Here is a 16044-nt window from a genome sequence, read left to right as displayed (position 1 = left end):
AAGAGAAATTAGGGCATTACAGAGGCATACGGACAATGTTTTTTCCCTCACTATCTGTGGCTGGAACATCTAAGGAAATAAGGAGTAGTAGCACAAGGTTCCCTCTGTGATGCACCTATGGTGGCTTGTGGAGTAGGAATGTAAATGTAGATGCACATGTAGCCTGGCGACCTTGTCAGGTAGAGAAAGAAGAGATGGAAAGCACCTCGATTTGTGTGTTTGGAGTAATTGCTGCAACTCCCTCGCGCTATTAAATAGGAAAGCATCGTGGAAATGCTAATTGAAATCTAGTAGCAGATGTTATAAGAAAGGTATTACATATCACAGGGAGGCTTATTGCTAATTCTGTGTATACACATTTATCAACGGAGTCAACCAACAGGTCATTTTCTTCCCTCACAAAATGACCATGGTAGAACTGGGTAAACACTGTAAACCAAAATTTCAAACCAGAGGTTACATGAAAATGAGAAAAAAAGAATACTTAAACAAAGTTTCTGAGAGGGAGAGCTAAGGAGAGATTTCAACTTTAAGGGCTACAAAAGAAGGGAAGAAAGCCGAGAGAATCCATTACGAGGGGCAGTATGAAATGGAAACAACTGATGTGGTCTAAAAACCAAATAGGAATGTAATATTATGATAATGAAAATTACAGGTACAACACAACTAACTGAATATGAAAAATGAGGACAAGCACATGTTAAGTGTGCCCTTATGTTACCTGTCATTCTTATCATGGAGATAAGGAATTCCCTGTCAGATTTGTTCATTTTGCTTGTTAAAGGAAATCAAAGATAAGGACAGTTTCCTCTACTGGAGGGCAGTACAATAGGCCAAAAATGTTTACAGTAATCACAAAACAAGGTACGTCTGTAAATTGACTCTAACAGGAAACTGAGAATGGTGGTGAAACTACTAGACATAGAGTTATTAGTTATTAAAGGGAAGAGGTCATCACTCAGTACAACTAATAAAAGTAAAGGAATATCAAAGGATTGCAACTTGGAGCTAGCCACTGAATTTAATGCTATTTTGGTTAGTTGTGTGGCAAGTCAAAGGTCATTTTTAGCCAATGAACTTCTCATTCGGTCTTAAGACACTTAGTGGGCCTTGTTACAGACATACCTGCATATATACCTTCTTACCTAGCTAGCTACCTACCTATGTGCCCCCCCTCCCCTGCGCACAAAACCAGGAAGCTCAAGGTTGTACATTTCAGCCCATAATGGTAGACCTAACTTCCTAACTTCATCCCTGGCCCTGCAAGGTTGCTGTTTCAGGTAGCAACTAGTCAGCCATCACAATTCTGTACTTGGTTTCACCCTGTTCTGTTAACTCTGAAGAACAATGTTCTGTGAATTGTGAATAGCACAGTTGCTAGCCCACATCATATTGGTGCATTCTGGGCTGAAATTGGCATCCGAAAACAATATAAATATGTAATAACTAATCTCTTACAATTTTCCAACAAACTTACACTTGACAAAGAAGCTAGGTGGAGTATTAACTTTCCCCAAGTACAAAAACTGGCAGCAGAAATGTGTGTAATCTCAGAAAGAGCAGTGTAGCATGTTAGTGGTATCTTAAACTTCTTTAGAAGCTGTAGGTGTGAGTGCTGTCTCCCATTTGCCATGTGAGCAATGTAAAGCAGAAAGCAGAATTACTGAAATGAACAATTTTAATAAAGAATTGATGTGCAAAATTGTTCTGGAACACTACAATATAGAAGAGTATCCCACAACCAGTACAGCCTGTACCCAAATGCAACACAAATTTGACTATGAAGGCTTGGAAACGTCCGTTCTTTGTGTTCTAAAATGTTACATACACAAAATGTAGCAATGGACATGAATTTCTTGTGAACAAAGGGATATTGCCACATTGCGAGCTACATTTTCGTGGACTATGCATATATGCTTTTGGAGGACAACAGGCATGTGGTTTATCCAAACAAAAGTTGGGTTTTGCAAGGGAGGTAGTGGCCTGAAAGCACCTACTGGTTGAAATGGTCTGCTTATTACAACTCATGTTGGATCTGCAAATTCAGGTTTTATACCAGCAGTAAAACTTGTATTTTGTGGCTGTAAGATTTCTGTCATATCTGATTATCATTCGGAAATGAATGGTGCTGCATCCAAGAACTGGTTTGTTAATCTGCTGCATTCATTGGAAAAAGGCTGTAATGGATAATGCCAGCGACCCTTCTATGCACCTTCCTCGAACAGCGATAAAGCAAAAATCATGGACTGGTTTCAGAAGAAGGATGTTTAGTTTTCCTCTGCTGAATCTTTCTTTCAAGAAACAGATAACAAATGCTAAGAAGTTCTACGAATTTGACCACGGTGCAAAGGAAATTGGACATGAAGTTACGCGATTTCTGCCATGCCACTGCTAGTTAATTCTACTGAGCTGATATGGGCTCAAGTGAGAAAGGGATATAGAAAAATGGAACACAACTTTTAAGCTTGCTGATGTTGAATGCCTTAACATGAAAAACTGGGTCACGTTACGAAAGGAAACTGGACCAAATGTGTAAAGCATGTGGAGGTGTGCAAACAAGATTATGTTGCAAAGTATGTTAGGAATGCTGCAATGGAAACAATTTTAACATAACTGAGTGAAACAGTATCACTGAACTTGAATATAATCAGATGATGAACTAATTTAAGTGCATATAACATTTATTCAACATTCAGCTATGAACTGCTGTTAACTAGCAAAGCTAATATATTGCTACCTTGCTGCATGGTTTTTCCTTAGGGAAAGTACTGTGCATATTCTCTGCATTCTAAGCTTTTTAAGCCTGAAACTCCAGAGTTCAGCAGCATTTTGGTAAGTACCCACTGAATTTTCTGTAAAAGTCTCACTTCATGCATTCTGTAAAATTACATTTGTAGACTTCTGGTCAGGTGACTACAGGGTTATAAACACAAAATCAAATAGGGGTAATGCAGGAGTAGGTTTAATAATGAATAGGAAAAGAGGAATGCGGGTAATCTACTACAAACAGCATAGTGAACGCATTATTGTGGCCAAGATAGATACGAAGCCCACACCTACTACAGTAGTACAAGTTTATATGCCAACTAGCTCTGTGGATGATGAAGAAATTGAAGAAATGTACGATGAAATAAAAGAAATTATTCAGATAGTGAAGGGAGACGAAAATTTAATAGTAATGGGTGACTGGAATTCGAGTGTAGGAAAAGGGAGAGAAGGAAACATAGTAGGTGAATATGGATTGGGGCTAAGAAATGAAAGAGGAAGCCGCCTAGTAGAATTTTGTACAGAGCACAACTTAATCATAGCTAACACTTGGTTTAAGAATCATGAAAGAAGGTTGTATACGTGGAAGAACCCTGGAGATACTAAAAGGTATCAGATAGATTATATAATGGTAAGACAGAGATTTAGGAACCAGGTTTTAAGTTGTAAGACATTTCCAGGGGCAGATGTGGACTCTGACCACAATCTATTGGTTATGACCTGTAGATTAAAACTGAAGAAACTGCAAAAATGTGAGAAATTAAGGAGATGGGACCTGGATAAACTGAAAGAACCAGAGGTTCTACAGAGTTTCAGAGAGAGCATAAGGGAACAATTGACAGGAATAGGGGAAAGAAATACAGTAGAAGAAGAATGGGTAGCTCTGAGGAATGTAGTAGTGAAGGCAGCAGAGGATAAAGTAGGTACAAAGACTAGGGCTGCTAGAAATCCTTGGGTAACAGAAGAAATATTGAATTTAATTGATGAAAGGAGAAAATATAAAAATGCAGTAAATGAAGCAGGCAAAAAGGAATACAAACGTCTCAAAAATGAGATCGACAGGAAGTGCAAAATGGCTAAACAGGGATGGCTAGAGGACAAATGTAAGGATGTAGAAGCTTATCTCACTAGGGGTAAGATAGATACTGCCTACAGGAAAATTAAAGAGACCTTTGGAGAGAAGAGAACCACGTGTATGAATATCAAGAGCTCAGATGGCAGCCCAGTTCTAAGCAAAGAAGGGAAGGCAGAAAGGTGGAAGGAGTATATAGAAGGTTTATACAAGGGCGATGTACTTGAGGACAATATTATGGAAATAGAAGAGGATGTAGATGAAGACGAAATGGGAGATACGATACTGCGTGAAGAGTTTGACAGAGCACTGAAAGACCTGAGTCAAAACAAGGCCCCCGGAGTAGACAACATTCCATTAGAACTACTGACGGCCTTGGGAGAGCCAGTCATGACAAAACTCTACCAGCTGGTGAGCAAGATGTATGAGACAGGCGAAATACCTTCAGACTTCAAGAAGAATATAATAATTCCAATCCCAAAGAAAGCAGGTGCTGACAGATGTGAAAATTACCGAACTATCAGTTTAATAAGCCACGGCTGCAAAATACTGACGCAAATTCTTTACAGACGAATGGAAAAACTGGTAGATGCAGACCTCGGGGAGGATCAGTTTGGATTCCGTAGAAATGTTGGAACACGTGAGGCAATACTGACCTTACGACTTATCTTAGAAGAAAGATTAAGAAAAGGCAAACCTACGTTTCTAGCATTTGTAGACTTAGAGAAAGCTTTTGACAATGTTGACTGGAATACTCTTTTTCAAATTATAAAGGTGGCAGGGGTAAAATACAGAAACCAGATGGCAGTAATAAGAGTTGAGGGGCATGAAAGGGAAGCAGTGGTTGGGAAAGGAGTGAGACAGGGCTGCAGCCTCTCCCCGATGTTATTCAATCTGTATATTGAGCAAGCAGTAAAGGAAACAAAAGAAAAATTTGGAGTAGGTATTAAAATTCATGGAGACGAAGTAAAAACTTTGAGGTTCGCCGATGACATTGTAATTCTGTCAGAGACGGCAAAGGACTTGGAAGAGCAGTTGAACGGAATGGACAGTGTCTTGAAAGGAGGATATAAGATGAACATTAACAAAAGCAAAACGAGGATAATGGAATGTAGTCAAATTAAATCGGGTGATGCTGAGGGAATTAGATTAGGAAATGAGACACTTAAAGTAGTAAAGGAGTTTTGCTATTTAGGAAGTAAAATAACTGATGATGGTCGAAGTAGAGAGGATATAAAATGTAGACTGGCAATGGCAAGAAAAGCGTTTCTGAAGAAGAGAAATTTGTTAACATCGAATATAGATTTATGTATCAGGAAGTCGTTTCTGAAAGTATTTGTTTGGAGTGTAGCCATGTATGGAAGTGAAACATGGACGATAACTAGTTTGGACAAGAAGAGAATAGAAGCTTTCGAAATGTGGTGCTACAGAAGAATACTGAAGATAAGGTGGATAGATCACGTAACTAATGAGGAGGTATTGAATAGGATTGGGGAGAAGAGAAGTTTGTGGCACAACTTGACTAGAAGAAGGAATTGGTTGGTAGGACATGTTTTGAGGCATCAAGGGATCACAAATTTAGCATTGGAGGGCAGCGTGGAGGGTAAAAATCGTAGAGGGAGACCGAGAGATGAGTACACTAAGCAGATTCAGAAGGATGTAGGTTGCAGTAGGTACTGGGAGATGAAGAAGCTTGCACAGGATAGGATAGCATGGAGAGCTGCATCAAACCAGTCTCAGGACTGGAGACCACAACAACAACAACAACAACAACAACACGTTTATCCTTCTGTGCTTATAAGATAGGCAGTTCCCTGTACAGCTTTGTATAACATATATCAGTGATAATGATGGACTCTGAAGAAATGAATTAAAATCTCTGCTATGGATAGGACTTAAGCCCATGGTGGTGGTGTAATGGTTAGCATTCCTGCCTGCCATGCAAGGAGACCCAGGTTCAAGTCCTGGCCATAGCACAGATTTTAATTCATTTCTTCAGATTGCATCACTATCGTAGATAAGGATGAGACTTAAATGTCTCAAGGAAAATTTAATTATTAGATGTATGGATCTATATCTCAGGTACAGGATTTCCCCATTACGTCCAACGCTGGGGTGCTATTCCAATGCAGGAGAGCCCTAGCAATAGTGACGATCTAAGAAGGGGAGAATAAGCTGAAGCTACGAGTTGAAGTTTGTGTTGGGGAGAACATTGGACTTGGGTGGTCCATGCAGCAATGTTAACCATAGCACTGTGGTCGCTTTATTTGTTCATGAGACTCAGAAAATATTAGATACAGGCTCCGAGGTAGATGCTATTTTCCTTGACTTCCGGAAGGTGTTTGATACAGTTCCACACTGTCGCCTGATAAACAAAGTAAGAACCTACGGAATATCAGACCAGCTGTGTGGCTGGATTGAAGAGTTTTTAGCAAACAGAAGACAGCATGTTGTTCTCAATGGAGTGACGCCTACAGAAGTTAAAGTAACCTCTGGCGTGCCACAGGGGAGTGTTTTGGGACTATTGCTTTTCACTATATATATAAATGGCCTAGCAGATAGTGTCGGAAGTTCCACGCGGCTTTTCGCGGATGATGCTTTAGTATACAGAGAAGTTGCAGCATTAGAAAATTGTAGCGAAATGCAGGAAGATCTGCAGCGGATAGGCACTTGGTGCAGGGAGTGGCAACTGACCCTTAACATAGACAAATGTAACGTATTGCGAATACGTAGAAAGAAGGACCCTTTATTGTATGATTATATGATAGGGGAACAAACACTGGTAACAGTTACTTCTGTAAAATATCTGGCAGTATGCGTGTGGAATGATTTGAAGTGGAATGATCCTATAAAATTAATTGTTGGTAAGGCAGATACCAGGTTGAGGTTCATTGGGAGAGTCCATAGAGAATGTAGTCCATCAACAAAGGAGGTGGCTTACAAAACACTTTTTCGACCTATACCTGAGTATTGCTCATCAGTGTGGGATCCGTACCAGATCGGGGTGACAGAGGAGATAAAGAAGATCCTAAGAAGGGCGTCGCATTTCGTCACAGGGTTATTTGGTAAGCGTGATAGTGTTACAGAGATGTTTAGCAAACTCAAGTGGCAGACTCTGCAAGAGAGGTACTCTGCATCGCGGTGTAGCTTGCTGTCCAGGTTTCGAGAGGGTGCGTTTCTGGATGAGGAATCGAAAATATTTCTTCCCCCTACTTATACCTCCCGAGGAGATCATGAATGTAAAATTAGAGAGATTCGAGAGCGTACGGAGGCTTTCCGGCGGTCTTTCTTCCTGCGAACCATAAGCGACTGAAACAGGAAAGGGAGGAAATGACAGTAGCACGTAAAGTGCCCTCCGCCACACACCATTGGGTGGCTTGCGGAGTATAAATGTAGATGTAGTTGTAGAATGGTTAGCATTCCTTCCTAGTAAGAAAGGAGACCCAGGTTCAAGTCCCTGCCGTAGCACAGGCTTTAATTCATTTCTTCAGATTCCGTCATTATTGTACGTAACGATTAAACTTAAATGTCTTGAGGAAAAATTAATTATATGACATATATAAGTGTCCTCAGTGATGGGTGCAGTGATGAGAATCTGTAACAGCTGCAAATATACTCACTTTGTGACGTAGGACATACTCTCAGTCCTATTAAGGTGAGCTGTTGGAACAAGAACGCTGCCAACAACATCTTATTTGCTGATGATACGTCAGTTCTAATTGAAAATGAGGTATCTAAAAATATTCCAGAAAAAGCCAAAACTACTTAAGAAAAACTTGAATCTTGGTTCTATCAAAATGGACTAAAACTAAATGTAACTAAAACCAAAATGATGCAATTTGAAGCTAAATCAGTAGAAAGGAGTGAAATAAAGATAACTTGCAATGATCAGGATATCACAGAAGCAAACCACGTGAAGTTCTTAGGCCTAAATCTTGACAAAAATTTAAATTGGAAGGTACACATAGATTACTTAGCAAATAAACTGAACAACTTAGCATTTGCAATGTGTATTTTGTCAGGTGCCACAAACATGGATACCAGAAAGATAGTTTATCACTGCTGCTTTGAGTCAGTTATTCGTTATGGCATAATCTTCTGGGGAAATTCAGCAAATGTCACTAGGCTCCTAGTATTACAAAAGAAAGTAACTAGAAACGTGTGTTGCAAAAAAATGGGAATCCTGTCGACCACTGTTAAAAAATACTATCTATCTCCTCACTTTACATATATGAGATGGTGGTGTTCCTATACAGAAATCAACATACACTAGACACTTTCTGTTTTGACCACAACTACAGCACTCGCCACAGAGATAACTTCAAACTTCCAACACATCGTTTAAAACTTTATGCCCAAACGCCAGAGTATATGGGGTTAAAAATTTTCAATAAAATAAAAGGCAGTTATATATTTAAAATGGAAATGGGTTCACTGGAAAGATTGCTCTTTACTCTTCTGGTGGAAAAGTGTTATTATTCTGTCGATGAATTCATTGAGGACAGCTTCACAATCTGAACATAGGGATTGTATTACACTTATTATTTTATGTACATGTAACTTAGAAATGTAAAATATAATGTAAACTTTAGTATTTCTCTTAAAAAAGTGAAAAAGGTTTCTTTTGTAAACCTTGACATGTCTCCTGTACATCAAATCAAATGATTTGAAAATTGTATGTAATGAGATGAATAAACCACATATCACATATCACATACACACTGCCACTCATGGAGTCTGTTGTATGTAAATCATGTTCATTGGCGACAACACAATAATGACTACTCACATGTTACCAACATTAATTTGATAATTTCCATAACAAATTCTTAAGAGGAAGTTCCTGCAAGGTCCAACAGAATGCAAATTCTTGAGAACATTTTTTGTTACACGGGCAAAACAGTTTTACACCTCTTATGGTATTTCAGTGCCTTGGAATACTTTTATGTTTTCCCAATAAACTATGTATCTCATGCTTCTGTAAATTTTGAGAATGCTTATCTTTTTTTTTATTTCTAGCTTTTTAAAAAGCTTGATGTAAAATAAATTTCCTGCAAATTTCTTGTTATTATTTTCTCAGCAAAGACTACTAACAATTTTCTTTTGGGAAACACTCCATCATATTCTAAATTAAAAATAGATGTGTCTAATATTTTCTTCGGAATTTTTACTGACATCTGAAATTATCACAAACTGACAATGCTGCATGCATAAATGACCTAGTAGATAGTGTCGGAAGTTCCATGCGGCTTTACGCAGATGATGCTGTAGTATACAGAGAAGTTGCAGCATTAGAAAATTGTAGCGAAATGCAGGAAGATCTGCAGTGGATAGGCACTTGGTGCAGGGAGTGGCAACTGACCCTTAGCATACACAAATGTAATGTATTGCGAATACATAGAAAGAAGGATCCTTTACTGTGTGATTATATGATAGCGGAACAAACACTGGTAGCAGTTACTTCTGTAACATATCTGGACGTATGCGTGCGGAACGATTTAAAGTGGAATGATCATATAAAATTAATTGTTGGTAAGGTGGGTACCAGGTTGAGATTAATTGGGAGAGTCCTTAGAAAATGTAGTCCAACAACAAAGGAGGTGGCTTACCAAACACTCGTTCGACCGATACTTGAGTACTGCTCATCAGTGTGGGATCCGTACCAGATACGGTTGACAGAGGAGATAGAGAAGATCCAAAGAAGAGCGGCGCATTTCGTCACAAGGTTCTTTGGTAACCGTGATAACGTTACGGAGATGTTTAGCAAACTCAAGTGGCAGACTCTGCAAGAGAGGCGCTCTGCATCGCGGTGTAGCTTGCTTGCCAGGTTTCGAGAGGGCACGTTTCTGGATGAGGCATTGAATATATTGTTTCCCCCTACTTATACCTCCCGAGGAGATCACGAATGTAAAATTAGAGAGATTAGAGTGCGCACGGAGGCTTTCAGACAGACGTTCTTCCCGCGAACCATACGCGACTGGAACAGAAAAGGGAGGTAATGACAGTGGCACATAAAGTGCCCTCCGCCACACACTGTTGGGTGGCTTGCAGAGTATAAATGAAGATGTAGATGTAGGTGAGATGACCATCCAAGTTCAGTGATGACAAATGCAATGCAACTTCTGGCACATACTTCATATTTATATGTCAAAATGCCATTCCAGTAATGTTGATTTGCTTCATCATAGTTACCCCAAATTGATGAAGGCTACATTAACCAAAGTTTAAGCACTTTTCTCCTCTCCAACCTAGCAAATTAATCAAATACGTAAGCTATGATGATTAATATTCTGCCCAAATATAATTTCAGTTAATATGAATATAAACCTAGAGTTTTTCAATATTAATACAAAATTAGATCAATTCTTATGTTCTATCCTTTTGTGCTTGTTTGGTTATGTATATTACACTCACTCTAGCTGCCAGCTAGCAATGTTGTACATTCAAGCAGTGATTACTTTTTATCTTCAACAGTGTGCTTCTTCATTTGCAGTCTTATCCTGATACAGTAAGCTGTATTATCATGGACTTATCGTCAGTACATTCTAAGAAACGTCAAGACTTCTCATGGTTTATGACCTTGCAGATCAGACTCCATATTTTGTTGTCAGTAAATACATTACCGAGCTCTTCTCTTACAATTATCTTCAGGCCCAACTGTTATAATGGCTTTCATGACTTCCTTCAACAATGATATGCTTAACTTCTCACAGTTGGGATTCAGAGGCATGTAGAATTTTTCAAAGGACCTCATATTCAGCAGATTGCTTCTTTCACAATTGTAATTTTGGCCCTGAGACCATTATCAAATAATGCTGCAAAAGATTTTGCTTGAACACATGTTAAACTTTAAAATTGTCCAATATGTATACATGTCATCATCAGCATTTTCACACTGCCTCATTTCACATTGAAACAGAGCATAAAAACATCAGTTCATTGGAATCTGTGGTAAGAGTGTTAACATTAGTAATAGTTCATGCAATTTACACCATTTCACTATGTAGAGAGTTTCTCACTCATTCAATGAAGCTGTGTTTTTACGATCGAAATTGCGATTGTGAAATAAAGTATCTCTACAGGCAACAGCGAACTTGACATCCCTTAAAAGTGGTGTACATCATGCCTGTGCCAGCCAAAAGGCAACTAATCTCTCTCTTGCGTCTGTTGAGCAATTCATAAACTGAGCATGGTGTAAAAGGAAGCCTCATGAAAATTCAGATACAAATCAATAGGTGTTCAGAATTAATTTACCTTCATCCTTTATCACACCCAAGAGCACAATCATGCCTTCCTGCAGATCAGCAGCATCGCGATGACACCAGAAACTGGATATATGAATGATTCAATAGCTACAGCACATTCTCTTATCTTTAGCACATGGAATCAGTGATAATGCCAAACCACACTTACATAACAGGTGATTAGGGAAAATTGTAATGATGATCAATAATACAGTACTTGTAGGTAGAAAAAGCAAACTGCGTGCATGGTGATGGGAGTACCGATGTACTTTGCTGTGTGTTGAGAATGAATAAGACTGAGCTATTTAGATATTCCAGGCAAATGGAAAATGCAACAATAAGTATAATCTTTCAAAAATGTGTTATTCAAAAAGGTCTTGGGGAGATCTGGAATTAGAAAAAAATTAACAGTGAAGCTTTAAGCAGAAACTCGTAACTGCTAGTGGCAGAGTGCTTTTTATTCTTGAATTTGAAAGACTTGTTCAGCTCTATAGACAAACTGCCTATGGACTGCCATGAAAATGGAAATCACTGTCACAGCTAAGTGCCAACTCTGTTGTGCACATATACACAGTTCTAACTGATCAGGACAACTAAATGTTTTAGCCACACAATTGTCATAACAGTGTAACATTTTGGTTAGTCTAGCTGTATCTCATGACCAAATGACAATTATCCAGAAAACTGCAATTCCAAATCAATAAATTGTTCATATGAAAGCATCTGTTCTTCAGTGAAGATATTAAAGTCTTGCTTTCCTTTCCCTTCATTACGGTAACCAGAATTTGAGAGCAAACCTAAGTTCCCCAAATGGATAATTACTGTCACTAAAATTTATTGCTGCATCTCTCAAAACAAATATACTATTAACCACTTTACAGAACTAAAACGGGCATGTTTTGATTTTAAAAAAAAATTAAATGTTTTAGGTTTATGAACTGCTACAGCCGATTCTTTGAAACCATTACAACCTCTTTATATGGTATGTTATGGCAGTGACAAATAGACATTTGAAAATACAAATACTGGGTCCGTGCACAGTCTTGGTGTAAGGAACATTTTAAGTATATCAACACACCAAGCACATGTTACTGTTGTTGCAATGCCACCTTCAGGTTCACAAAAGTGAGGGTGAATGACATCATGGCACGATACGGCACACCATAAGGTAACTTTGGAGCTATGTCACGAACACTTGTGAAACTCATAACAATTTTCCTTTGTCCAGTAATAAAATACTGTTTGTTGATGTATCTGTCAACGGGGAAGTGGCCTTTACCTGACATCCATACGACTGGAGTCCTCACTGATTTAAACCAAAACCTGTTCGCTAAACTCCCTATGTGACATGGGGCCCTGTGGATTTAATTGCTGCACAATCTTTAAACTTATTGTCATGGAACTTTAATTCATGCAGTACTTCCTTGTCATTCAATCTCTAGAGCAGACGCATGTTGTAGTATGGAGCTTCCAGGGCCTCTCTCAATGGAAACTCAAACAGCTGCAACAGTCTCCGGGGTACATATAGATTGATCGCAACCTGGAGGAACACCCCCCCCCCCCCCCCCCCGCCCCCCAAAGGCTGAACACATTTCTTCAAAACTATGCCTGAGCAGATGGGACACATCTGAGGTATACTAGCTGATAATACTGTCAAAATACCCTTTCTGCAGCAGTCACACTATCACTCTGCTTGTAAAGTGCTCTCACAGTGATAGCGTGTATCAGATCTCCAATGCTGTAAGATTACTAGATGATAATGTGTTCACAACAATTATACATCAGTTCCAAACAAGTACAGCAATTACAGTACTACCAACAACAATGTTTCAAATTTCCCATTTCGCTGTGCTACGCTGTAGTGCATGGTATCGTATCAAACCCGAGAAAATGCTTTTCGAAAACAATCAATACTTTTAGCTGTTTTGGTATGTATGTATTTATTTACTTAATTACTCATCATGGTCTATAAAATTTTAAAAATGCCTGTGATGATGATAAAATGTTCCACACGTAATGCACATCCATCACTGCCAATTCAGCATTCTCTGAGCCCCCCATTTTCCACTGTTCTTTTCATAGCTGCGTATGATGCACCTCCTTGTATTTGGTCCTTTATTATATACAGTCTCTTCTAATTCAGTGTCCTAGTCAGTTTTGTTTGTTTCTCTTAATTGTTTCCAACCTTTAGTCTTTTCTCAGTCACCCTGTGTAACAGAACCTCATCTCCAAACCCATATTCACATCTCACAAGCCTCCAAACATTTTCCTCTCTCCGCTGCAGTGTCAATGTTTCTGCACCCTACTGGGGAACACTACATACAGAACACCTCATTAATATTTACCTTGTTTATTTAGTAGACCATAAAAAATACTACTTTTCTGCAAGACGTTTCTCATGTATATCTATTCTTATTTATATTTCTTACATCTCATGTTACTGGTTATTTTGCATCTCATGTAGCTGAAATTTTCAAACTGCTCCACTAAGTAATCAAAAATTTTCCTTAGTCTTCTTCACATTTATCCTCACTCTATATTCCTCCCAGCTCGTGTTTAGACCTTTACAAATGATTGTGAGATGGTGCTGTCAACATGTGACACTACTAGTGTTTTGTAATTTTTTAAAAAAACATTGGCAAATCAGAAATTGACCAACAGTTTGCTTCCGGTGAGTATCCAAAGAAACAATGTGACAAAATGGAAATTTCACTTGATGGTTATTATTGAATGACACTCTTTATGACTAGCATAAAGGTAAAACTCAATAACAATGCCCCACTGTGCGGCTCACACAGGCAGATTGTGGGAACCAAGTTTCATAAAAGCATCATGTCATATGAGGATAATGACAGCCATTTTGCTGAAATCATTTAGCTTAATGTGCAACAAACACACCGTAGTACTGAACTGTTAGGACTCCTGCTTTCCACCTGTGAGAGGCAGGCGAGGTCAGACATGTTCAGTATCGCCTACCGCTACAATGGAGGCAACACACGAGGAACAATACGTGGCTTTGAAATTCCGCTTTCGTCTCAACAAATCTTCAACTCAGAACTGTACTATGTTACAGGAGGCCTGTGGAGAATCTGTTCTTCCCTACAGCACAGCTGGAAGGTGGTTTAAAATGTGTAATTTCAAAGGAAGGTGGACCCGGTGCTCCACTTACTGCTCTTACGGCAGAAAACATCAACACTGCGGCTGTCACTGTGAGAGAGGATCGACGAATTGCCTGAAGATCACTTTCTGAAATACTGAACATTTCACTGGGTGCCAACCTCACATTGGTGACAGAAAAATTACACATGACACGTGTTTGTGCACCATGGGTTAGGAGACTGTTGATTCCCGAACAAAAGGATATCTGAGTGCAGGTCTGCATGCAGTTAAGGTTTATGTTAGAGGAAGATCCAGAGTTTCTTTAAAATGTAATCACTGCTGATGACACTTGGCTACATCATTTTGACGCTGAGAGAAAACAGCAAAGCCCAGTGTGGAAATGTCCAAAAGTTAAGGTCCTCTCATTCTTTCATATTCATGGGATGGTTTATCAGCACACACATCAGTAGCTGGACAATACTACAGGGATGTCCTCAGAACATTGCAAGTCCATATCAGGCACAAAAGACCACATTTCCGTGAAGCAGGCTGGATGCTGCACCACGATAATACACGGCCGCATACTGCCGATGTTGTTGCTGAATATCTAACAAAAATCAACGTGAAGTGCATCCCTCACCCTTTCTATAGTCCGAATTTAGCCCCATGTGACTTTTTTCTAATCCCTAACATAAAGAAATGCCTTCGTGGGAGGTATTATCAATCATCAGAAGCAGTGGTGAAGGCGATTTTGAAGGCCCTCTCAAAAAATGGTTTCCAACAAGTATTTGAAGACTGGCAGAAATGCTGGGACAAGTGCATCACATTCGTGGGAGACTTCTTTGAGAAGGAGTATCAAAATCATGACAATGAGTAAAGGTATGTTGTCAAAAACAAAATTATGATCATTCTCTATTGAACAGCCCTCGTATATTTTCAATGTTTAATACTAACTTCAAGCCATGCTAGAAATTATGTAGAAACAGGACGTGTACATACCACATTGTTTACATCCACTCCTTCTCCCACATCTGGTTGTTCACTTTCTTCATTGGTATCTTCTGCAGTTGATATTCGCAAGACACCAGAGGTGGAATCGTAACTCACTCCAGTCTCTGGGATTGTTGCTAAATATCGGCCAAAACTGGCCAATTTATAGGCTCGCAGGAGTGACTGTGAACAAATGATCTTCATGTAATTGCAGAATAAGTGACACCAGGCGATTAGGGTAATGATACTATGAAATAGCATTTTGACAGATGTACAATTTCAATAGATGTCTGCATCCAACAGACACAAACATTTTTCAGGTGTGTTGGCAACAGACAATTTCTCTATTTTACTAAAATGCCTGTTTCATGGATAGTAGCTAAGAAGTAGAACTGGTTTCTAAAAGCAATTACTTTTTCAGGAACAATATGGCAATTTAATCAATATGGGTAACTTGTACTTATATTTATATCATAATTAATCAAAAATATCCTCTCCAGGGGACACCACCTTGACGAAGCACTGTCCGTGCGGGTGGAGAGTCCGTGCCGATGGCTCAGACTAAGAGTGTCCCATAACGTCCCATCTTCCCTATCCACTCCTAGTCCTACCCTATTCCCTGACCCAACCCAAGGTGTGCTGAGGGGTGTGTGGCACACGGGAAGATGTGTCGCAAACGGAGCCTCTGGGATACTGGGTGGCCTCCCTGAGTAATTAGCCTTACACTGCGCGGGGTATTCGTGGTGTGGACCTTCTAGATCCCCAAATACCGGGGGACCAACAAGGACATGACTACAGAAAAAGAAAGAGAATCTGAGGGGCACATTGAGACCTCAGATACCCAAACATCGGGGACAGAATCGATGGAAGGCA

The 16044-nt window shown here is 39.3% G+C and overlaps 1 protein-coding gene across 1 annotated transcript in view; it reads right to left on the bottom strand.

Moving 5' to 3' along the window:
* The window catches only part of LOC126281955 (nonsense-mediated mRNA decay factor SMG5), a 318742-nt gene that overhangs the window by 125286 nt on the left and 177412 nt on the right, over positions 1–16044 (bottom strand). The window contains exon 12 of the mRNA XM_049981327.1: positions 15181–15354. Within this exon, the coding sequence (XP_049837284.1) occupies positions 15181–15354 (174 nt within the window). The remainder of the gene's footprint in view (positions 1–15180; positions 15355–16044) is intronic.

Source organism: Schistocerca gregaria, chromosome 7 (assembly GCF_023897955.1).
Source record: "Schistocerca gregaria isolate iqSchGreg1 chromosome 7, iqSchGreg1.2, whole genome shotgun sequence".
Taxonomy (NCBI): Eukaryota; Metazoa; Arthropoda; class Insecta; order Orthoptera; family Acrididae; genus Schistocerca; species Schistocerca gregaria.
The sequence above is the reverse complement of the archived record's forward strand: the minus strand, read 5'-3'. Positions and strand labels throughout refer to the sequence as shown.